Source organism: Heterodontus francisci, chromosome 36 (assembly GCF_036365525.1).
Source record: "Heterodontus francisci isolate sHetFra1 chromosome 36, sHetFra1.hap1, whole genome shotgun sequence".
Taxonomy (NCBI): Eukaryota; Metazoa; Chordata; class Chondrichthyes; order Heterodontiformes; family Heterodontidae; genus Heterodontus; species Heterodontus francisci.
The window spans coordinates 8,438,762-8,464,160 of NC_090406.1; the positions used below are offsets into that span (position 1 = coordinate 8,438,762).

A 25,399-nucleotide genomic window follows, 5' to 3' on the forward strand; every position below is an offset into this window, starting at 1 on the left:
GTTTTCGATAGCAGATACATACTTGCCCTGTAATTACTTCAACCAAAGGACAGAATTTCATGACATAGCCACCTTCATAAAAATCACTGACCTCAGTCTTTCTGCTAGTTCCAAACACAGCTCTAACTCACCTTCTTTCAGCACCTTATTAAGGATGACATCTCCTCGCTGACACTCCAGGTTGTCAGCTCGAAGCAGCACACGTGACCTCCCCGCATCCAAATACCCGTTGACTTCCGCTATATCACTGTAAATATCCAACTTTTCAGCCAGGGTCTGCCTGAGCACTTCGTCTTTTGCGTTCAGACATTCTAAAAACAGGACAGACGAGAACTCTGAGAAGCTGTGACACAAAGCTGTCGATCACTTCACCAGGTTACATAACGCAGGGCATTGCCACAATCCAAAACATGACAGCCAAAGTGACTGACTGCAACTCACCAACTATGATGAGGTCAAAGGCACTGTCTGGTGTAGTACCATGCCACAAAGCCCAGGGTCAATCCCTCAGTATGTGCTAAGTTGGCTGATCTCAGGCAGCGAGTGGGAAGAGTGTTAACAATTCAATTGTGCCTCTGGGCTATAGAAAGGAAAGTTTCCACTCCTGAGCATTTCCCAGTGACTCTCCAGTACAAAATGTACAAACAGTCATCGCGAGGACAGGATTGTATTTGGACGCGGTGCCCTCCACAGTCAAATAACCAGCCAACACGTACTGTTTAGGTTCGCAGATCAAGAGGCAAAGCCTGCCAGTTTCTGTGCACCTCCAATATAGGTCAGAACCTAGGATTCTGGGTGCCTAAAACAGACAATATTCCAAATCCCCACACTAACAGACCTCGCCTGGAGCAAAAACTGCCAACATAAAAACAGTAGTATTTTGTTATCAGAGTCCAGTGGCAGGTTCTCTGATATCATCTTACGTTGGAGCTCGTTTATTCGAGCTGCTCTTCTCTCATCCTGTCGCCGTTCTTCACCGCGAGCTGCCTCCTCTTCTATCGGATACCTGAGGAAAAAGAAAAGCTGTTTAACCGCTGGCATGAAGTCACAGGTCTCATCTGCAGGCAGAGATTCTGATACGGCAGTTTTTGCCTCGGTAAAGAAATAAAAAAAATGCATTTCTATTGCGCCTTTCACAACCAATGAAGTCCTTTTGAAGTGTAGTCACTGTTGTAATGTAGGAAATGCGGCAGCTAATTTACACACAGCAAGATCCCACAAACAGCAATGTGATAAATGACCAGATAATCTGTTATTTAGTGACGTTGGTTATCGGGAACTTGACACAGACTCAACATGTGAGTGAAAGAGGGTGAGGGAGTTCGACACTAAAGGGGCCCAGATCCAGTGGGGGAGCTGTTCAAGGCAGCAACATTAGCAAGTTAACCGTCTAAAGGAAACTCTAAATTACAAATTAAGGTAAAAGTCATGTTTTTAAAATGTATTATTGTGTATGTTCTGGGTGTGGCAGGAGATTAGCGAGGTGGATTGGAAAGGGGTAAGTTGGGCAGACACCTCCATGGGCTGGCATTGCTCTCCAATTAACGGAGTCACTATAATACAAACAATGTTGCCACTTCAGATGGGAAGCTGCACTACCTATCTATTGCATCCCGGATAACTGCCATCCAAGTGTTGCGCTCCTCCTTCGAGTTGGTGTGGATCTCATACATCTCGGGGCCTTCGTCAGAGGCACTGATGAGGAACATTCCTTTCTCTTCATTGGCCACTTCTCTAACGATCAGCTTGTGCAATGAGATGCCAGCTGGCTTCTGGTCCTGAGAAGTTAGATGAGGAGACAGAGTTAGTGAGAGGGTAAAATGACTCAAAACACACAAGATGGCAGCTGTAACGGAAACTTAAACAGGAAAAAAATAATTCCCTTTCCCTCTAATTTTCTGTTCCCTTCAATCTTATGGCGAGCCCCAGATTGCAAAGCAAGTAACTGGCCGCTCGTTGGCCTCCACCAACACCCTTGAGCATGATACTGGGATTGTCCTCTGTGACTCGCTCTCAAGTGGGGCCACTTTAACTGATCACCCAGCTTGTTTCTGTCAAGTGGGCAGGGTTAAAATCAACCTTTTACTGGCTGGGTTTATCGAAAAACAGGTATTTGGGCAAAATATTGAAGGATGGTCAGTATCCATTGGGCCATATCCCAAGCTTGACTGACTCAGCTCCTGCAAGAGAACAGGAAAGAGAGTACATCAGTGCCAACGCCTTGCACTGCACTGCCCATGGCACACATCCTCAGTCCACAAGCAAATATGTAAGTAAGTCCTGTCAATATGCTGTCTTTTTACAACACCTCCCCCCCCACCCCACACTTACCACTGCAGCAAATGAGTATTTCTGGTCCTTTTCCTGAAGTAACAGAATCACATCTGACAAAACGAGGGCCAGAATATCTAAGAAGTGGAACAGAAAAATGGTTAATAAAATACCGATACTCCTTCTGCCCATAAAAACCCAGACAACTTTGCGTTCCAATTCCTCAAACTTAGGACAGATAAAGAAAGATGTTCTAGCATTTCAAACCCTCCACAAGCCCAGGGTCCCGAGAGCATCTTCCAACGTCCCCCTTGGCAAGCTGGAGTACGTGGGCCTCATTTTTAATTTCACTATTCAGTACCTTGTATTAGTCATATTCAACTTCATTTGCTATTAATCTGCCCAGGTGTAAACTGTATTGCAACCTCTTTGTAAGATCTGCCTCCTTTCTTGAGTCTGTGGTGCCCCCTTGCTTGCTGTTATGTCAAAAGTTGACTCATCGTGTAAAGATTGTGGGTTCACGCTGCACTATGAATTTAACCATAACATAGGCAGGAACTAATACTGAGGGAGTGTAGCATTATCGGAGATACTGTCTTTCAGATGAGATATTAACCCCAAACTACCGTTTCCCTATTCAGGAGAACATAAAACACCTTATCGCTCTTGTGACTTGGCAAATATTTATTCCAAATGACCACCAAAAACAGAACATAGAGTCATAACAATGTAGGAGGCCATTTGGCCCATCGATGTCCATGCCTGCTCTCTGGAGAGCAATCCAGTCAGTCTTATTCCTCTGCTCTATTCCCACAGCCCTGCAAGTTTATTTCCCTCAAGTACCTATCCAATTTTGTTTTAAAATCATTACACATCTCCACTTCCAGCATCCTCATAGTTCCAGGTAATTACCTCTTGCTGTGTTAAAAAAAAAAGTTCTTCCTCACATCCCGCCATATCTCTTGCCCAAAACCTGAAATCTGTGACTCCAAGCCCTTACATCAGCTCATGGAATCAGCTTTTCTTCGTCTACTCTGGAACCTTGCTGTGCGCAGAATGGCTGTCACATTTTCCTAGATAATAGGATGTTTGGATGAACAGAGATGGGAAAGCTGATGTATAAATGTAAGTTTGCTCTTTTGTACTTTGCAGAGATTGCATTCACACATCATTTACATTCCAGCAAGGTCTCAGAGTGGCATCCCACTGAGTATTTACCCCCTTTATGACTACCCTCTGTCTCTTCCTGTTAATTACCTAATTAGTGTCTATGTCTTTGATACCTACCAATTTCAGTTTGGAGAAGCCACTCATGCAGTACTTTATCAAAGGCCTTTCGGAAGTCTACATTTTCTGATCAACATTTAACATTAGCAGTTAGCATTGGTATTAAAGTAATGCCACTTGGAAAAACTGGGCTACTATACAATATGGATTTTAAACATTAATTTGGGACCTGCCAGTTATTACTCTTCCATATTATTCTGGTTATTGATTTCAGTAGTTTCCCGATTTTTGAGATCATAAAACGAGGATGGAGTTACCAGGTCAGGTCCAGTCGCCCTATTTGACTGGGCTCTTGTTGCTGTGTTGTACAGGCTGCCTGCCCCGTAATGGACACTTCTTACAGTCAGCTGCCTTTTAACACTTCACTATTTCCTTCTATCTCATGGCAATAAAGGAATTTCTACCTTTTAGTCGTCCAGATGCAGCCTTCCAGCAGACGACTCCTTCGTGCAAAAGTCTCCTCTTTGCTCTCAACATGTCTATTTTTCGGAAAGTATCTCCATTCTTGAGCTTGGCTATCGACTTGATTTCCATCCGATTCACAATTTCCTTCAAACGCCGAGCTTTCTCACACACGTTCACCTTCTCGTCCACCTCCGTTATTGTGTCCTTTATTAGGAGCAATGCCTTGGTCAGCTCTTCATGATCCTCCGAGCCAGCTTCGAAAAACACAAGCGCACTCATCAATTTGACTCAAGACTGTACACTAACAGGAATCTCCATTTGTGGGATGGAAATTCCCATTTATTTACTTCTCTCAGTGTTGCTCAGTAGCCATAATGCCAACCAGTGTGCTGTTTAAGGTTCCCTCCCAGGAATGGTGCACACATTGTACCACAGAGTGATATGATGGGATCTGTGCCTGCGATTCCCCCATGCAGTGAGCTCCTGATTTAAATCACATCACAAAGGACAGACATTCCATGTGTGGAGAGCTGACATTTTCCCATAGGGAGAAAGAAAACAAACACTGTAAGACCCATAGTTCTATTTGGGAGTTTCATTTTAAGGAGGCCTTCTCACTCAAGGTATGAAAGCTGGGATAACCCTGCCTCCTAATGAACCCACTGTGGACCAAGAAAGGAGAATACTGAATCCCAGCTGGGTCAATGTCTCTCAGCTGGACAGCTGTGAATAGAGGGTCAGAGGCACTTGCAGCAACAAGGATCCTGGAAAGGAATGAGTTAAAAGTAGGAAACAGTGCGGTGTTAGTTGATTTTAACAAAATGCAGAGAGGAACAAGAGTCGAAGAATGGAGGGGATTTGAAGCTGATCAGGAACAAGGGAGGAAATCTCAGAGTTGCATTGACTGTAATGGTGCCTACAAGAGAAAGAGAAAGACAAGGAAAGTTGTAATGTAGAAAGAGGGTTTGGATCATTGAGGTGTTTTGCACAAATAGTAAAAAGTCAATATATTGCAGTTCCACAATGAGCACTGTCTCATCTTACTTGCTTTTTGAAATGCAGAGCAAAACAATACAATCTTCTCTATAAAGCAGCTGAGTGACTGCTTCGACACACTTTCATACCTTCAGTATTCTGAATAAGCCTCTCCACCAGCACAGGGTACTTAGTTATACGTTGAGTGACCAGTAAAATGCATTCCTGCACTCCAAGACGCCTCACCACGGAGAAATTATTTAATTTCTGGAAAAGAAGAAATGTGATAGCTTTTAAAAAGGCACGTCTCACTGTATGATTTTTCCAGGGTGGGAAACAGGTTGTGCAGTAGGTTAGATGCTCCCTGCTGCTACTTGTGTCTCCCTGCAGAGTACTCACCTTGATCAGGTTCTGGAACTTCTTGTTCTGCTGGTACATTTCTTTGTAATAATTCACTGCCTCGTTGTGCTGACCGCAGAAATCCCCATACTGGGTCTTCATTTCCTCTCCATATTCACCTGAAAACTGAGGCAAAATACATTTGTAAACACCCCAAAAAATTACTTCACAAGATTACTTTAAAAAAACTTCTTTATAATCTGTCTTTTGTTTAAAAAAGTGAATTTTTGACAAAGAATGACACTGATGGGGAATTGGACATTTTTCTCTTCCAGAGACTCGGCTTGGGTTAGGTAGAGTAAACCTACCCCTACACAGTCCCAAACACTCCCAGGGCAGGCGCAGCACAGGGGTCAGATACGGAGTAAATCTTCCCCTACACAGTCCCAAACACTCCCAGGGCAGGTACAGCACGGAGCATGCGGTGTCTGCCGGCACGCTTGAGGCCTTCCGCGACCGGTGGGCACCGCAGGGACTGGAGTGCATCGTCGATGCCGAGAATGGCATTTTAATTTGAGTTTTTGTTTATTTATCTGTTTTTAATAAAGTTATTTTTAAAATGTAAATATGTATATAAAGGGGGCCTGAGGAATAAAGGCCCCCTCGACATGAAAAAATATAAAGGGGGGCTGGGGTATAAAGGCCACCTTGGAAAAAAAAAGAAAAACGGGGTTAGATACAAAAAAAAACAGGTTAGAACAGAGTCCAGCTCCCTCTATACAGTCCATACAAACACACCCAGGGCAGGTACAGCACAAAATTGATTGAGTAAGGCTCCCTCTACACTAGCCCAACAATGTGACTTAGCTACCAGTTATGCTCCCACTACTACAGCAGTGTGACACTTCCCTATTTACTGCATCAGACAATGTGGAGCCTTTCTCAAGTGAGAATGAAGATTCAGTGCAAAATTAGCTCCTTGCAACACCTGTTACTTCAAATAAGAGGCATGAAACCAAAACTCAAAGCTGCGATGCAGAATTTATTTTCGCAATTTGATGAGTTAAAGGCCTTTAGTGGGTCTACTCCCAGGTGCCCAATGGCAGCGTTCACAGATTAACAGAATTTGCACACACAATGCAGTATACAAGGAGCTCCCAGAAGGGTCTACGACAATCCCGAGAAGAGGGGTACGGGCATGGCGGTTTAAGTCTAAGGACAGGATTGGGTTCATTGACCATTGCTCCAGTTCCCCCATTATTAGTGAGCCTGCCAACATTCACCATCAGGGACATCCCCCAATGCTATTCATTACTGTAAATGTCATGTGGCAGGGAATTGTTCAAAGGTTTAGTTACAGGCAGAGTGTTTGTTCGGCAATAATAATGGACCAAATGTCCGTGTTTGGCATCAGTATTAAGCTGTACTGAGCCAGGACTGGTACTCAACTGTACCGTTAGCAACTGTGTTGCACATAAACTTCTTGCAAAACTCCAAGGAGTCTACTAGCTGTCCAGCCACAAAATACTTTACGACTCAATAAAAGATACTGCTGTATTAACAGTATTGAACAGTGCCAAGAGACTGATTTGCTCTGTTTCATTAACTCTCTTTACCCACCCCATTTTCTCCTCTCCTGGAGGCACTGCCTCACACTAGGGTACACTTTCAAGGGGAATAGCAGTTCTCTGCTGCCCTCCTACCTGTGCTCTTAAGAGTGAATTTCAGCAGGTTATTGAAACATGGGGAGGGGTGCATTATCAGCATCCTACAGTGTCCTGCCATGCATGCTGTGGCAGGGAGGGGTGAAGGGATCGGCAGCATGAAGTATTGCTGACTTTTTCTCTCCCTAACACAGGGGCGTTGAATGACTTTAAAAAAAAAACATCTTTCAAGGCCTCAGGGCATCCCAAAGCACTTTACAATCAACCAAGTGTGGTCACTGTTGTAACGTTGAGGCCAATCGTAGCACCCCTACCATCTGAGGCTGTTAACAATACAGATCAGTGAATTAAATGCCTTCATGAAGTAATAATTTACTGAATGCACCTTGGGAAAAACACAAATAGCAGCTGCCCAACTAACAGTAGAAGGTTTCCGCCTCCACTACCACACTCACAACCAGAAATTAAATGACCAAGTTAAAGAACCAAAAAATTCATCCCATTTACTAACACACATCACTTGACACATGATATATGTGCACTCTGAATGCTGTTAACTACAGCTTCCTTTGGGAGCGTCAAAAAAAATGTTTATTTAAGTCTGCACTATACAAATAGACACCAATAACCTGGTTCACTTCACGCTGCAGAATGGAAAGGACTTGATGTTTCCTGAGATAAGAACAAGGAGGGAGGTAATGGCAGGCTTCTTTTACAAGGCACTAAATTTATATCATGGGACAAGGGCACCACTGTAAACTGCTCCAGTTCCGCTGCTGCGTACAACGTTAAGTGTATCTTGCTGAAAAATTACCTGCCTTATAATCATCCCCAATTCCTATTATTTGCACAAAGCAACTGAAGCCCCAAGAGATTAAGGTACTTTAATCATGCACAGTATCAAAATATCAGCCCTCTAGCTCTTCATTCATTCTTTCTGCCAGTGACCGCTTGTCGGGTATTCAACCTTGGGAGTCATCACTACAGTGTCCACAGGTGGAGAATTCCTGGGAGAAGTCACAGGCAAGCAATCAGAATCAGCCAATTTCCCCACGCCTCTGGCCCAGGGGCACGGAGGCAAACTGTAATGGTTCTTTCAGTCTCCCTCAGCTAACTCAGTGTGAACTGAATAAAGGTCACACCTTTGACCCCTACCTGTTGTATGAGGATATCTCCAATTCTCTGGATGAGGTAATTCTGTTCACTCCCTTCCTCTAAGGATTCTTTCCTCCTCTCCTTCAGCCGGGAGAAGAAGACTCTGTGGATTTCCAGTAACTGGTGCAAGCAGGGAAAGATTCTGCCGACATCCCCGTCACTAAACTGAAGCTCCTCCTTTAGTCCCCGATCATACACGTGCAGCATGATTTTCAGAGTTCGGAGGTGGTGCATCTCTGTCTGCATCAGCTCTAGGGAAAGAGTTTTTTAAAAAAAAGTTAGAAGGTGGGGAAGTGATTTATCATAAAACATTATAGGGCAGTTGTGGGGCAAAAAATGGGGCAAGTCATTTTATTCAGCAATGGGTTTTTACCCACCTGGTGTTCTTCCTCTCTTGCTTTCTGCCCATCTAACCTTGCTCATACAGTCAAGAACTCTGCTCTACCCAGTGCTGTTTAAAGTTAGAGTCCAAAGTAGTATCTCTCACAAGTGCAGTGGAAGAGTGCGTGTGTTCAATATGTCAGAGGAGCCCTTATTGTAACTGTGCAGATGTACTGGTCGGATGGAAACTTTGCGCGTTGTGAGGGATCACAAGCATTAGTTTAATGTTACAGCTCCAATGATGGAATTTAATGCACACTATAGCCAATGTGGAACTGAACCATGCACATGTTGTGGATCCAAATCAGTTTCTGGTCTATGCTGAGTTAGCCGATCTCAGCTGGGGAAGGAGGTGGGTGGTTGGGGGGAGGGGGGGGTTGGGGTGCGGGGAGGAGGTGCTCAGGACATTGGTGAGGGAGTGGCAACAAAGATGCTAGAATTGGCCTCTGTTCCTTAGAGGTGGTGAGGGGTGGTGGGGTGGGACGGTTGGTTGTCACGGTGTCAGATCTCTGTCTAGGGACTTCAGCTAGAATAGGCATGGGTACTGACATCAGGTGAGGACAGGGTCAAACTTGACTATGATAACAGGCAATTTTGTTACCAAAGTTAACACTGTTCAAGATCACACATGAAAGCTGGTCAGGTATGTGAAGGTGGGGTGCTTCATATCTGTGGAACTGTAGTGCAACAAGAGTCAGCACTTTCAGGAGAGAAACCTGTGGCAAAAGCACAATCATCAGCTGCATTGAAAATCTCTGCACATTGGGGTGATTTTATGAAAGCACGCACCCAGCCCCAGCCAGAGACAGAAATTACACCGAGCCTCGATCATAGCCCAGCCCAATAATTTTAATTAAAGTAAACCACCAGGTGCTTGTATGCAAAATCCAGAAAAATACACCAGGCGGGAGGTGCTCCACATTGGGAGCGAGAGATCGTTAAACTTACCGTGCTGTTAAAAAAGTGGTCCCACGTGAGGTGTGATAGTCACAACTCACCGAGTCACTGTGACTCAGAATTGAGGCATGCTGGCTTCCTCACTGGATTCTGAGCACACTCTCAAACTCACTGAATATCAACAAGGCTGACTGACATAGAGAGAGCACGAACTAAAAAGAGGCAGTGACTAATGGACAATTTGCTCACCATAAATCACATCCTGCCTTTTGATGATTTCTTTGCTCTGCTTCTTTGCATACACCTGGTCCACTGCAAGACTCCATGATTCAGCCTCAAAGTCCTGACCGTCTGCCTCCAACTCCGCCTTTAGAGAGGCATAAATGGTATCTGAAACAGCACAGAGGAGAAAGAATGGGTTAGCAACGTTATCTTCCTTTACCTCACAGCAATTTCAAGGAGAACATGCTGCTGCTCTGTAACCAGTTATGAGCAAGTGACCCCCATCGTCCAGCTCTGAGGACTGGGGCTCCAAGGACATAGTGGGGTTCCTGACCTCCCCAACACATTGGAGTCAACAACGCACAGCCTCATCAGTAGAACCTTCAGTAGCCTCAATCAAGTCTCCCTCTGCCCCATTTCCCAGCTCCTGTCCTCTACCCTTCTGATTTTTTAAAATAAAAACATGACTTGTGCAATCAAGGTATTTTTTGGAGGTTCCATCAAAAATGAAATGTCACCAAATGGAAGCGCAGATCACAAGAGGTTAGAGATCTTTCTCCAAGCCTTGTGCACCCCATGGCGGCAGCAGCTTTACACAACTGTTGCTGTACTGCACAGGTGAGACGCATCAAACCCTCCCTCATCAGCACAGCGGGTCCCCTCACCTTCTACCACAAGGGACTCAGTGGATAACGAAGCCAGACTTGGGGATTCCTCGGCGTATGTTTTGTTTTTTGGGATTCCGTTCTCCAACTCCTGCTCCATCTCCCCTGCAGTTATTCTAGACCATGAAAAACAAACATGTACACATGTTAAAACTTGATAGCTAAATGGCCAGGTGATTCAGTAGACTAAGGCACAAATTCTGTTCACCTCTGGAACTAAATAAGGCCTGAAGGTATCATGACTCAGCTGGCCAAAATGATCCAAGTGAAATTTGTTTAGTAGTGTCAATCCACAGTGCCTATTTCTTTTTAAATTTAAAGGTTTATTTTTGATACTGATTTTACTGTCATATCCTTGCTATTTTGGTGTCACTAATTAGAAACACTTCTCTGCCTGTTCTATAGGCAATCTTAAATGGATCAAATTAGATTCCTTCCTGTAATTCATTCAGAGTTATGTTATTTTATGTTTAAACCATCCAAACTCCTCAATTAGATTCCAGCCTGTAACTCATTCCTGGGATCAGATATTCTCAGTGGGGTGGATTTGAGGGATTTAGCTGCTATCACTGTGTGGCCCCTGGTTTCGAGGTGGAGGGGTTGCAGGACTGGTGAAGTGACAATGAGGTTCAGTGGAGAGGCCATGACAGGCACTAAACATTTCCAAATAATTTAACTATATGGAAGTTATAGTTCCCAAGACTGCAGGAACATTCTTAATAAACTGGATACAATGCATTGCTGAATACCTGGGGCTTCGCCATTGTCGGTATTTTCTAAGTGTATTAAGTCGTACTAACCCGTGAATGGTGAGGCTGTTAGCACTGGTTGAAGACGGTTGAGAAGGTCGCCTTGGTGGAATGGTCATGCCGATACTCCGCACAGCGCCAGGCGTGCCATCCGTGACCAGCAGTAAGCACCGCGGTTGCTCCTTCACCGAAGATGCTACTAAGAGAATGTTAGGTGTCAGAAAGCAAGTCCATCCCTGTTCCCTTTCCATCCCGCCAGCCCTGTCGCTTCTGTGCCGTGGTCCTCGAACCCTGCCCCCTCTCCTCCAGCTCTGTTCTTCTCCACCCTGCCTGCTTCAGCTCTGCACCCTCTTTGCCCCCCCTCCATCTGTCCCTTCTCCACCTCCACTTCATGCACAGATTAGAGCAGGTTCTGTTCTGCCAGTCAGCTCTTTATGTTTGAGCATTCATCCGTGAATGGGGAAAGGTGGAAATTAAGAAGTGGCCGTGTTGTACTGTTAATTACTCCCACTCCTCCAAGTGCTTCTGCAGGGCACAGAAAGACTCACATTTACACAACTTATCAGACCTTTCAAAAATCTCAAAGTGCTTCATCCACAGACAAACTAATCTCAGCTGCCTCTCCAGTGCAGTGCTGAGGGAATGTTGGATGCGATAATACATTAAACTAAAGTCCCTCCTGCCCGTTTCCGTGACTTTTGTGGACATTAAAGGTCTCAAAGCTATATTCAAAGTGAAGCAGGATCTGGAGTTCAGCTGATTTAAAATCACTCCTCCAACAAGATCAAGCCTGGTTGTGAAACCATCGGTGGTGGAACAGCCATTGACACTCACCATCTGGGATTCCATATTAAAAATGGCCATTCAGGTGGGTATTCGAGGACAAAAGACACTCATGGAACTGCACCTAAACAGGAAGTAGCACCTTCAGGAAGGGGTGGTGGGGAGGAGAAACCCTCTTGCACCCAGTTTCAAATCGAGCCATGGGATGCAAGTGTCCTGTCTGTTGACTGTAAGCCCTCACAGCTCAGTTCCTAGTGGGCACGGTTCCATGGCACAAAACTACCCCTAAATTTGGCGCTGGCCAATAATCTCGCCCTGGGGACCGTATGATGGCTCCTGAGACATGAGAAAACACCCACTTTTGCAGTAAAGGGTGCTCTTCTACAATAGGGACTGAGACACATTGTTTGGACAGACTGAAGGGAGCTTTGCTCCATGTTTAAACCCATGTCTGTATGTGACCTACAAGCATTTGTTGTTGCTACAGAGTGCCTGAAATTGAAGAGAATAAACATTACCTAGATAGGCAAAAACAACTCCTTCCTTACCTTTTGGTGCATTAATCACATGGGGCAATACAACCTGAGGCTCTCAAGTCAAAATGTATTGTACTCCTTTAATCAGTACTGCCTGACAGCTGTGAGGCTGCAATCCCATGTCCATTAATACTGCAGCCTCTGATGCCTTAAAGAGCAGAATGACCTGGATAGTACAATCTGACCCCCTGAGAAGTGAGAGTGATGCACATTTTGGCAATTTTAGAAACTCAGCCTTAACTCAGACAACGTTCTCAATTTAAGACAAAACACAGGAAAATTCGAAAAAGAATTAAGATACTGTCCCTTCAAATTAGCCCATCTCAGCTTGTACATCCTTTATTTTGCAACTGTGCACTTCAAACTTGATAAAGCACTAGGACACAGGACAGGAAAGGTTCTGTGTAAATGCAAGTATTAAACTTAATAGTGGCTCTCCCATTGCATAGCCCACAGACAGTCTGGATGAAATGAACACCCCTCAGAGTCCATGAGTGACACTGCTGCTGTAGCTATGAGGATCTGCAACTCCCGGAACGTAAAGTCCCATTTTGTGGTTAAGAAGTGGGCAGCTGCAGACATGACAGAATGATGTCCAAATAAGGAGTTGTTAGAGACATAGAAAATTTGATAGATTACAGATTTTAAACCATCTCTCCAAACTGCTGTATTATGTGGAACATGCCACAAATGCAAATACAAATCAGGGCAAGTGTTTTTCCAAAATAAAGTTTGCTTGTGCCTGCAAAGCTTCGAAGTTAGAAAAAAAGCACTCAATAATAAGATCTAAGTTTCGCTCCTCCGCTCTGAAAAGTGGGGGTGCTGAATTATGCTGTAGTCCAGCTCCAAGAGGGATCCCAGCCCCCAGACCCTCGGCCATCAGGAGTCAAACATTGAACAGCGCCACAAAAGACTAAGAAGATCTCAAGTCCAAGCCCAACACTAAGCTCAGTTAAGCTTAGCACAGCCAGGGTGGAGAAGAGGGTGCTACAAAAGTGCTTTAGTCTCCCTGAGCTAGGGAGAGTTGCGGCCAATTTGTTCGAAAAAGGGTGTAAAAATAAGGCCAGCAACTACAGGCCCGTCAGTTTAACTTCAGTGGTGGAGAAACGTCTAGAAAAAAAATTCGGGACAAAATTAATCGTCACATGGACAAACGCGGGTTAATTAAGGAAAGCCAGCATGGATTTCTTAAGGGAAAATCAGAGAGGATTGATGAGGGCAATGCTGTTGATGTGGTGTACATGGACTTTCAAAAGGCATTTGATACAGTGCCACACAACAGACTTGTGAGCAAACTTGTAGCTCATGGAATAAAAAGGGATGGTAGCAACATGGATACAGAATTGGCTGAGTGACAGGAAACAAAGATTAGTGGTTAATGGATGTTTTTCAGGCTGGAGGAAGGTTTGTAGTGAAGCTCCCCAGAGGTCAGAGTTGGGACTCTAATATATTACTGACCTAGACCTTGGTGTACAGGGCACAATTCCAAAACTTGCCAATGATACAAAATTTGGAAGCATTGTGAACTGTGAGGAGGATAGTGCAGAACAGTTAAAGAGAATATCAAATTTAAAGAAAAAGCCCATAATTGCACAAAGATGGGAGGCAGGTCAGAAGATTGGACAGAATATAAAAAACAGCAAAGAATGATTAAAAGATCGATAAGGAAGGTAAAATTAGAGTACAAGAGAAAGCTAGCTTGAAATATAAAGATAGATAGTAAGTGTTTCTATAGATATTTAAAAAAAGAGAGTTAACAAAGTGAGGGTTGGACCTATAGAAAGTGAGTTTGGGGAATTAATAATGCATAAGGAGATGGCTGATGAATTGAACAGATATTTTGCATCGGTCTTCACTATTGAAGATATAAGTAACATCCCAGTATTAGCTTTAAGTCAGGAAATGGACGGGAGGGAGGAACTCAAGATAATTACAATCACCAGGGAAGTGGAACTAAACAAACTGTTGGAGCTGTGGGCAGACAAGTCCCCAGGTCCTGATGGACTTCATCCTAGGGTGTTAAAAGAAGTGGCTAGTGAATTAGTTGATGCGTTAGTTTTAATTGTCTAACAGTCCCTAGATTCGGGGAAAGTTCTGTTAGATTGGAAAATAGCAAATGTAACTCCTTTATTTAAAAAGGGAGGGAGACAGAAAGCAGGAAACTACAGGCCAGTTAGCTTAACATCTGTCTTAGGGAAAATGTTAGAAGCTATTAAAGATGTTATAGCAGGGCATTTAGAAAAATTCAAGGTAATCAGGCAGAGACAACATGGTTTTGTGAAAGGGAAATCATGTTTAACAATTTATTGGAGTTCTTTGAGGGAGTTACATGTGCTGTGGATGAAGGGGAACCAGTGGATGTATTTTACTTAGATTTCCAGAAGGCATTTGATAAGGTGCCACATCAAAGCTTATTGCAGAAAATAAAAGCTCATGGTGTAGGGGGTAACATATTGGCATGGATAGAAGATTGGCTAGCTAACAGGAAACAGAGTAGGCATAAATGGGTCATTTTCTGGTTGCAACGAGTGGTGTGCCACATGGATCTGTGCTGGGGACTCTACATTTTACAATTTATATAAATGACTTGGATGAAAGGACCGAAGGTATGGTTGCTAAATTTGCTGATGACACAAAGGTAGGAAAGTAACTTGTGAAGAGGACATAAGGGGGCTACAAAGGGATAGAGATAGGTTAAGTGAGTGGGCAAAGACTTGGCAAATGGAGTATGATGTGGGAAAGTGTCCACTTTGGCAGGAAGAATAAAAAAGAAGCATATTATCTAAATGGTGAGAGATTGCAGAGCTCGGAGATGCAGAGAGATCTGGGTGGCTGAGTGCATGAATCGCAAAAGGTTAGTATGCAAGTACAGCACATAATTAGAAAAGCTAATAGAATGTTATTGTTTATCATGAGGGGAATTGAATACAAAAGTAGGGAGATTATGCTTCAGCTATACAGGGCATTGGTAAGACCACATCTGGAGTACAGTGTACAGTACTAGTCTCCTTATTTAAGGAAGGAGGATGTAAATGCGTTGGAGGCAGTACAGAGAAGGTTTACCAGACTACTACCTGGAATGGGCAGGCTGTCTTACGAGGAAAGATTGGACAGGTTAGCCTTGTATCCACTGGAATTTAGAAGAGTAAGAGGCAACTTGATTGAAACATATAAGATCCTGAAGGGTCGTGATAGGGTGGATGTGGAAAGGTTTCCCCTTGTGGGAGAATCTAGAACTATGGGTCACTGTTTAAAAATAAGGGGTCGTCTATTTAAGACAAAGATGAGGAGACATTTTTTCTGAGGTTTGAGTGTCTTTGGAATTCTCTTCCTCAAAAGGCAGTGGAAGCAGAGTCTTTGAATATTTTTAAGGCAGAGGTAGATAGATTCTTGATGAGCAAGGGGTGAAAAGTTATCAGAGGTAGGTGGAAATGTGGAGTAATCAGTTCAGCCATTAACTTATTGAATGGCGGAACAGGCTCGAACGGCCAAGTGGCCCACTTCTGCTCCTAATTCGTATGTTCAAATGTATGTTCGTATGCAATTCCAAAAGGACATAGACAAGTTAGCAGAATGGGTAGACAGGTGGCAGATGAAATTCATTGCAGAGAAATGTGACGTGATTCATTTTGGTAGGAAGAACATGGAAAGACAATATAAAATAAAGGGTCCAATTCTAAAGGGGTGTCGGAGCACAGGGATCTTGGCGTATATGTGCATAAGTCATTGAAGGCAGCAGGACAGGTTGAGAGAGCAGTTAATAAAGCATACAGTATCCTGGGCTTTATTAATAGTGGCAGAGTACAAGAGCAAGGCATTTATGTTGAACTTATATAAGACACTAGTTCGGCCTCAGCTGGAGTATTGTGTCCAGTTCTGAGCACTGCACTTTAGCAAAGAAGATGTGAGGGCATTGGAGAGAGTACAGAAAAGATTCATGGGAATGGTTCCAGGGATGAGAAACTTCAGTTATGAAGAAGTAGTTAGGGCTGTTTTCCTTGAAGAGAAGGCTGAGAGGTGATTTGATAGAGGTATTCAAAATCATGAGGGGTCTGGACAGAGTAGATAGAGCGAAACTGTTCCCATTCTTGAAAGATCGAGAATGATCGGGCACAGATTTAAAGGATTTGGTAAGAGAAGCAAAAGTGACATGAGGAAAAACTTTTTCACACAGCGAGTGAAGGAGGTCTGGAATACACAGCCTGAGTGTGTGGTGGAGGCAGGTTCAATTGAAGCATTCAAAAGGGAATTAGACTGTAATATGAAAAGGAAGAATGTGCAGGGTTACAGGGAGAAGGCAGGGGAATGGAATTGAGTGAACTGTTCTTTCATAGAGAGCCCGTGCGGACACGATGAGCCGAATGGCCCCTTCTACACCAACAAATCTGTGATTCCATGTTTAGCCCGCAACAAAGTTCATGAAAAAAAAAGATTTGGCCATTACTGCAGTCTTGTCGCAGGAGTTTGCTGTGCACAAATTGGCTCCCGCTTTTCCTGTATTACAACAGTAACTACATTGGCTGTAAAGCGCTTTGGGATGACCTGAGGTTGTGCAAGGCACTATATAAATGAAAGTCTTTCTTTTCTGCTTACATAAGACGGACTATATGGGAAAGTTACAAGATGACACCTGGTGATTGTGGACCTATACCACATTAGGGCAGGACAGAAATTTGGAGACTGAAAAGATTTCAGAGTCACTTTAGGGGCGGGGGGGGGGGGGGGTTTGGTGGTGGCAGAAGGCGGGAAGCCATTCTTTCCTTGACTTATTCTGGTCTCCCCGGACTACAAAGGGTTAAAAGTACTCTCTGCCCACTGCCTGCCAACACACTGTCTTAGTGCAGCGGTGAAAAATGACCACTTGAGTGAGGCACTGATGGGCTGCTGACATCTTTGGAACCATATCCAATATATAAATGATCCGGCGAGGCAGTCAGAAGAACGGTCTGCAAGTTCACACGATACAAGGATTTAGGCTGGTATGAAGCCCTTAGATGAGAAAAATAGATTGCAGGCAGAACTAGACGTGATGGAGAAATGAGGTTGTATCACAGCATTTAATATAGATAAGGAAAGAAAAATGCACTATAGGGGATAACTCCAAGTATGTGTACGCTATGCAGCAATGTATGCTCAACATTTCTGAGTGAAAGCAGGGCCTGTAGTTTATAAGTGCACAAGTCACCAAAGATCCAGGACCAGTGCTGTGAGGCTACTGCAAAAGCAAATAATGTGTTAGGATGTATTTATAGGATGATTTAAAGGCAAAAGAAGAAATTATGCTGTCCAAGATCTTGGTCAGATACATTTTGAATACTGGATCTTGTTTTGATCACCTCTCATCGTGGGTGATATAGACCATGGAAAAGAGCCACTCGAGATTGATAACTAGTTAAAGGCCTTCAGTTAACTGCCTTCAATCCCCACCACAAACTCCATTCCCAAGTGACTGACTACATCCCTCTCCCTAGCAACTGAGACTGATCCAGAGAGTTTGCAACTTTAGATTCATTTTGGATCCAGAGATGAGATTCCAACCACATGTCCAGACCATCACAAAGACGACCTAATTTCACTTGCATAACATCGCCTGATTCCACCCTTGCTTCAGCTCATCTGATGGTGAAATCTGCATTCATGCCTATGTTACCTCTAGACTTGACTATCCCAACACAGTTGTTGGCCAGGGGCTGCAAGAAGTACAGAATCTGTTACAAACTGCTGGATAGTTCATGAACTAAAGTAACCTGAGCTCAGACACTGGCATGTGCTGGTAAAAACCAGTTTGAACGAATTAATTTATGTGACAAGATAAGGGAGAGATCACAGGAATAGAGCCTTATTTGGACACGGTGAAACACCGGGGTCTTTGGGCCTGGGCCAATAAGGAGAAGGTATGAACAAGGTGAGCAGGCCTAAACCAACCGGAAAGAAACAGCACAGCTCAAAGAGATAAGAAAGAGAATAAGTATGGCGAATCTCAGGCATAGAGCCAGCGAGAAACTCCGGAGACCAACCATCGCAGAAGTGCAAGACACTGCGTGAGCAATGAGACGACGACGTAAAAGAGAGAGAGAATGGAACGCCTGGCCAGCGTCAGCTCTCCCCTTTTTCGGGTATTATCCTTTGTTTTCTGTGACTAGGTCAGGGAAAGGTCAGAGGAACCTAGTGGGTGTGCTCATCGATTCTAGCTAGCTTTGTTATTAACTGTATAACCCAGTTTGAGTTGCATGCTTTTGTCTAACCAAGTGTATAAGCCTTATTCTTACATTGTACAACAACGTGAATAAAGTAAATTGATAGTTAAAGAAAGGACTGAGTTTCCTCCTCTTTGTACTAAGCCATTAACTGTAGCCGGTGGATTAGGTGGAGGGTGGCTCTCCTGTAACCCCGATATCCCAAACACCCATCCTGAATTAAGAGGACTTAGTCCCACGTGACGGCCAGGATCAAGTGGGTGAAGGGGATAAAGGGGCCAAGGGGGAGTTGACTCCGAGCCACGGTATACACAGTCCTGCGCTCACTGACCTATACTAGTTCCCACTTAACACCTCGATTTTAAAATTTGTATCCTTGTTTTCAAATGCCTCCATGGCCTCATCCCTCCCTATTTATAATCTCTTCCAGCTCCCCAACCAGAGAGCTATCTACATTGTCTAATTCTGGCCTCTGGAGCATCCCTGATTTTCACTGCTCCATCGTTGGCCGTGTCATCAGCTGCCTGGGCCCCAAGATCTGGAATTTCCTCCCCAAACCTCTCTGCCTCTTTCTTCTTTTAAAATTCTCCTTAAAACCTAACTCTTTGACCAAGCTTTTGTTCATCTGCCCTAATAACTCCTTTTGTGGCTTGGTGTCATGTTTTGTTTTATAATGCTCCTGTGAAGCATCTTCGGACATTTTACTCTTTTAAAGGTGCTTTATAAATACAAGTTGTTGTTACCAGGACAGGCTAAGAGAACTGGGGTGTTTTGCTCTAGAAAAGATGATGTCATGATAGAGGTCTTTAACATACTGCAAGGTTTAGCCTCACTTCAAGTGGACAGACTGTATGAAGGGGATAGGTTAGGGGATGCGATTATTAAGTTACACAGGCATGGAAGTAGGTTAGGTGCCATGAAAAACCAAGAGAATTATGACCTCTGGAATAAGTTGCTTACACGTACAGCGAGCGTGGATTGGCTACAACCTTCACGAGTTCGAGAGTGGCCGATATAACTGAACATAGAAAGTGGGTGGGTACTAAAGGGATGTGCCATGCAGTCACTGTGGCCCCCTGGAACTTGCTTCATTGCTTTTGGAGTTTGGAGAGGAATTGCCAGATTTTTTCCCTTAAACGAATCAATGCTTTTTTTTTTTTGCAGCCTCAGTAGATTGTATGGCTTTATACAGAGGCAAGGGCAGTGGGGGAAAACAGATGTTACGTGAAAGTTACCCCAGGCTGGTATAGGACAGGCTAGATGGAGCAGCTGCCCTTCACCTGTCCTTTATCATATGCTTGCACGAGATGTGGGAAGAACAGTACGGAGATTAAAAACAATCATCTCCCTCATTACACGAATATAACATGATAAAGAACTTACTGTGTTGGGCAGTGCTCTGTGGACTTCCAGTACACTTCTGCTGGGAATCCTTCTGCTGCGGAAACAACGAATAAACTGCTGACTATATATCGCATCAATTTACCAAATTCCAACACCCTGGAGTGTCTGCTGGGTCATTCGATTTCTGCATTTGTTAACTTTCTAGTTCATCATCACTGTTACCATAGACTAGTGAATGTTTTTTCGAACAATAGCACGGTTTTCTATGGGGAGCTGGCACAATCTTTTGGAAATGAGAACATAGGTCCACACGAGTGTTTTATTATTAACATTTACTGGGCCACTCCAAGAGTGTTACATTTACTGGGGATCTCTGGAAGCATGTTAATACTTACTTTTTTTTTACTATTTAATAAGACTGCGCCTCATATAGAAAAGTTTGAAAACATGACGGAGAAGTTTTAATATAATGAAGGATTTTAATAGAATGAATGCAAAAACTTTCCTGTTGCTGAAGAGATAGGGATGAAGGGTAATCAATTTAAATTTATCATAGAGTGAGGTAAGTTTATAAGAGAAATTTCTTTATGCAGAGTTGTTTGAGCATGGAATACTTTGCTACAGACAGTAGTTCAGGCACAGACCATTGCATTATTCTAATGGAAATATTTGAAGCAGAAAACACAGGAATACAAGGACAGAGCAGGGCAGAGAGATTTATTTTGGATTATTTTAGCAAAGGGCTGGCACTAGCTTGATGGGCCAAATGACCCCTCCTGTGGCGAAAACGGCTATGGCTTAAATGATAAGCTGAGGGGATGCTCAAGGGCAACAGCAGTGCTGGGACCTGTGCACTGTTAAACATTCTGCACTGCAATAATTGTTGTCAGCTCACAGGTCTATGAATATCCACACTACATTGGAACATGGAAAAGGAAATTTATGGGATCACTTTACAGTTGGCAGGTCCACCAAATATTGACATTCAAAAGACTGCAATTTAGCATATATACAGCTGTGTGCACACAGAAGTGTGTTCAGAAGGAAAAGCAGCAAGTAATGCTGCACTTAGTTGCAAATGCCTCAGCTGCAATCTGTACTTGAGGTAACGAATTTCAGGCTCAGCAACGGATGGCTGGGGGCTACAAATGGTTTAATTTGCCCTGGTTGAGGCAAGGAGGGCAGAGGGACAATATAAAAATCAACCATGGATCTTACAAATGTGCATTACTTGATTGACCAAAGATCGGATAAGAAATGCAGATGATTGTGATGTACACCACAGTGGAACAACTCTCACTTTCAATGGCTAGGTTGATGCATGCAGATTGACTAATTTGACAAAGTACAGGGACTTGCTTCCTCTCGTACCCATCCTCCCCACCTCCATCAAACCTTGGAACCAGACTCCAGCCCCACAACAGCCCTCCACCCACCAAAACCATGAAACTTTACCCCAGCTTGAATCAGCCCCACAACAGAAAGTGAGTTTAAAAAAGTATAAGTGAAACCTCCCTGCTCTCCTAGCAACTGTAAATGAAGTGTTTCTCTTCAAGATACTTGCCCAATTTGACCTCGAGACCTAAATTACTTCTCCCATCCCTGGCCACCCCCTCCATACAGCTTTCCTTAATAAGTTGTTCCAAAAACCTACCACTATTGCAAGTGATTTCATGCAAGACTGAGGGGATTAAAGTCTCTTCTCCTTGCTAACTCTAGAGTCCTGAACAGAATAAACCTCGGTCAGTCCTAACCCATATCCTACTGGATTTCAACCTACACCACAAGCCTCCCTAGAATTCTGCACCAGTTGGCAAACTCGCAGAGAAAGGCTGGTGTGAAAGAGGAATGTTATCACAGTGCTCGAGTACAGACTGCTGCACTGGAGGTTAGGGATAAAGCGTGCCAGTGGGAGCTTTACTCTGCATTGAACCTGCAGAAGGTTCTGACCTGGGGTGCTTGATGTCATCCTGATGAGCATCACAAAGTTGACCTGGGTTGAATTGGCTGGAGCTGGGTGAGATCTCCTCTGGACTGTGGAAACCACTTCAAATCTCTCAGCACTATGTCGAGCATTTAAGCTTTTGAACATTAGCAGACTTAATCTAAAGCAACAGCTGTGTGTGTCTGCGGGTGTGTTGGTTTATGTGTGTATTTAAGTACAGCGCGTGATTGAAGTTGAAAGGGAGAGGAGAGAGAGGAAAAAAATCAGATAATGACTGTAATCAGAGGGTTTTAAGTGCATGTAAATAAATGGACTGTGCTCCAAGTACTGCTGTAGCTCCAGGGCCATCCTGTAGCATTTTAAAATCTTTACAGTGCTCGGCTAATCTGAATTATGGAGGCATTACACTGATCAGATGTTTGCCTTGAAGTGAATGTGTCATTAACACTTTGGCGCTCCTCATTGGACTGGCCATGGTTACAGAGACCCATTGGCACACCCCGAGCTCATGCTACATTTATATTACAATGCTGCTGCTGATGCCAGCACTGACAATACAGTTGGAACAATGTGAAAACCAACAGCTGCTACTGTTTGGCCACTGCCTGCCACTTCCATTTTTTTTTTTACAACTGTCAAACAGGACAAGGGGAATCCTTTCTTAAATGCCAAATACACTTTTGCAACCCATCCCTGGGCGACCTGCATTCACAAACAAAAGTCACAATTCATGACCTTCAAACAACTGCGGGTTCAATTTAAACTAATTCAGAACACGCCAGTCAGATGAGTTACACAATGTGTGCATTCCAAACTTCGAAGCAGAAACTTTTTGCACATTAATGAGCACCCCAAGGGCCTTGAGTTCGGTCACCCCCAAAACAGCCACAGCAGTTCAATTTGGATTTTCCTATCCCTTTAAACAAAATGGATGGAACATAGAGGCAACACGGTCTCCAATGCTGAAAGAGTGGTGGGCATCGAACAAGAGAATGCAACATCATCGGTCTCCTATTTTAAAACTGTGCCTTTTAATAACCCAGCACTGCTCACAAAGACCCCACAGTAAAGTAAGACAGTGTAGGGCCAGCTTAGACAAACGGTAGGACTGAATGTCACTGCATAAACCCCTGAAAACCCTGTTTTAGTGGTTAGTTTAAATCTCTCTACGACAGATGGTTACGGTAAAGATGATGCCAGAATATTTTAAGAAATGATCAGGATTTTAGAACCCACTATTCTGCCTTCATTCTTTCAGCTGGTGGCTACAGGTCTGCCACTGAGTTGGAAATAATCTAAGGGAATGAATTAAGCACATCATACAACCATATGAATTAGGAGCAGAAGTAGGCCATTCAGCCCGTCGAGCCTGCTCTGACATTTCATAAGATCATGCTGATCTGTTTGTCTCCAATTCCACATTCCCATCTACCCCCGATAACCTTTGATTCCCTTGCCTAACGAGAATCTACCTTCCTCCGCCATAAAAATATTCAACGACCCCGCCTTCACCACCTTCTGAAGCAGAGAACCAAAGTCACACAACCCTCAGAAAAAAATTTCTCCTAGTCTCTGTCCTAAAAGGGCGACCCCCAATTTTCAAATAGTTCCCCCCAGTTATGGACTCCCCACAAGAGGAAACATCCCCTTCACCTTGTCAAGACCGTTCAGGATCTTATATAGTTCAATAAAAGTCCCCTCTCATTCTTCTAAACTCCAGTGAAAACAAGCCCAGTCTGTCCAACCTTTCCTCACAAGACAACCTGCTCATTCCAGGTATCAATCGAGTAAACCTCCTCTGAACCGCCTCCAACGCATTCACATCCCTCCTTAAATAAAGAGACGAAAACTGCACACAGTATTCGAGAATAAAAGCAAAATACTGCAGATGTTGGAAATATGAAATAAAAACAAGGAATGCTGGAAATACTCAGCAGGTCTGGCAGCATCTGTGGACAGAGAAGCAGAGTTAGCATTCCAGATCAGTGATCCGTCATCAGAACTGGCAGATATTATAAACATAAAAGGTTTTAAGCAAGTAAGGTGGGGGTGGGGCAAGAGATAACAAAAGAGGTATTGATGGGACAAGGTCACAGAATAACTGACCAGAAGATCATGGAGCAAAGGCAAACGGTATGTTAATGGTGTGCTGAAAGACAAAGCATTAGTACAGAGAGGGTATTAATGGACAGAAAACTGAGCAGCCTGGCCCCCAAGCACAAACATGAAAAAAAAGTGGGTAAGCACAGTAGAAACAAACTAAACAAACTAAAATAAAATAAACACAAAAATAAAAAAGGAAAAAGGAAAATAACTAAAGATAAAAATAAAAAGGGGGACTCGTCATGCTCTGAAATTGTTGAACTCAATGTTCAGTCCGGCAGGCTATAATGTGCCTAATCGGTAAATCAGATGCTGTTCCTCAAGCTTGTGTTGATGTTCACTGGAACACTGCAGCAATCCGAGGACAGAGATGTGAGCATGAGAGCAGGGGGAAGTGTTGAAATGGCCAGCAACCGGAAGCTCGGGGTCATGCTTTCGGACTAAGCGGAGTTGTTCCGCAAAACAGTTGCCCTGTCTGCGTTTGGTCGCCCCAGTGTAGAGGAGACCACACTGTGAGCAGCGAATACAGTATACTAAATTGAAAGAAGTACAAGTAAATCGCTGCTTCACCTGAAAGGAGTGTTTGGAGTCTTGGATAGTGAGGAGATAAATGGGCAGGTATTACAGCTCCTGCGACTGCAGGGGAAGGTGCCGTGGGAAGGAGACAAGGTGGTGGGGGTATTGGAGGAATGGACCAGGGTGCCGTGGAGGGAACGATCCCTTCGGAATGCTGACAGGGGAAGGGAGGGGAAGATGCGTTTAGTAGTGGCATCACGCTGGAGGTGGCGGAAATGGCAGAAGATGATCCTTTCGATGTGGAGGCTGGTGGGGTGGAAAGTGAGGACAAGGGGAACCCTGTCGCAGTTCTGGGAAGGATGGGAAGGGGTGAGGGTAGAGATGCGGGAAATGGGCCAGACATGGTTGAGGGCCCTGTCAACCACAGTGGGGTGAATCCTCGGTTGAGGAAAAAGGAAAACATATCAGAAGCGCTGTCATGGAAGGTAGCACCATCAGAGCAGATGCGTCAAAGACGGAGAAACTGGGAGAATGGAATGGAGTCCTTATAGGAGGCAGGGTGTGAGGAACTGTAGTCGAGGTAGCTGTGGGGGTCAGTGGGCTTATAATGAACATTAGTAGACAGCCTATCCCCAGAAATGGACACAGAGACATCGAGGAAGGGAAAGGAAGTGTCGGAGATGGACCATGTAAATGTGAGAGAAGGGTGGAAATTACAAGCAAAGTTGATAAAGTTTTTTAGTTCCGGGCGGGAGCAGGAAACGGCACCTATACAGTCATCAATGTACTGGAAAAAGAGTTGGGGGAGGGGGGGGGGGGGGCGCCTGAGTAGAACTGGAACAAGGAATGTTCAACATATCCCACAAAAAGACAGGCATGACCAGAATCCATGCGGGTACCCATAGCAACACCTTTTATTTGAAGGAAGTGAGGGGAGTTAAAGGAGAAGTTCAATGTGAGAACAA

The 25,399-nt window shown here is 44.0% G+C and overlaps 1 protein-coding gene across 9 annotated transcripts in view; it reads right to left on the reverse strand.

Annotated features, from left to right (window-relative positions):
* The window catches only part of arhgef18b (rho/rac guanine nucleotide exchange factor (GEF) 18b), a 232,652-nt gene that overhangs the window by 21,796 nt on the left and 185,457 nt on the right, over positions 1-25,399 (reverse strand). For 5 of the 9 annotated variants that reach the window (XM_068016099.1, XM_068016098.1, XM_068016096.1 and 2 more), the window contains 12 exons: positions 19,910-19,964; positions 11,062-11,209; positions 10,262-10,377; positions 9,624-9,764; positions 8,097-8,347; positions 5,338-5,463; positions 5,088-5,205; positions 3,963-4,217; positions 2,332-2,408; positions 1,600-1,778; positions 924-1,006; positions 132-311 (listed from right to left, as the gene is read on the reverse strand). In XM_068016099.1, the coding sequence (XP_067872200.1) occupies positions 132-311; positions 924-1,006; positions 1,600-1,778; positions 2,332-2,408; positions 3,963-4,217; positions 5,088-5,205; positions 5,338-5,463; positions 8,097-8,347; positions 9,624-9,764; positions 10,262-10,377; positions 11,062-11,209; positions 19,910-19,964 (1,729 nt within the window). The remainder of the gene's footprint in view (positions 1-131; positions 312-923; positions 1,007-1,599; positions 1,779-2,331; positions 2,409-3,962; positions 4,218-5,087; positions 5,206-5,337; positions 5,464-8,096; positions 8,348-9,623; positions 9,765-10,261; positions 10,378-11,061; positions 11,210-19,909; positions 19,965-25,399) is intronic. The other 4 variants (XM_068016097.1, XM_068016092.1, XM_068016095.1 and 1 more) reach the window with 3 other exon arrangements.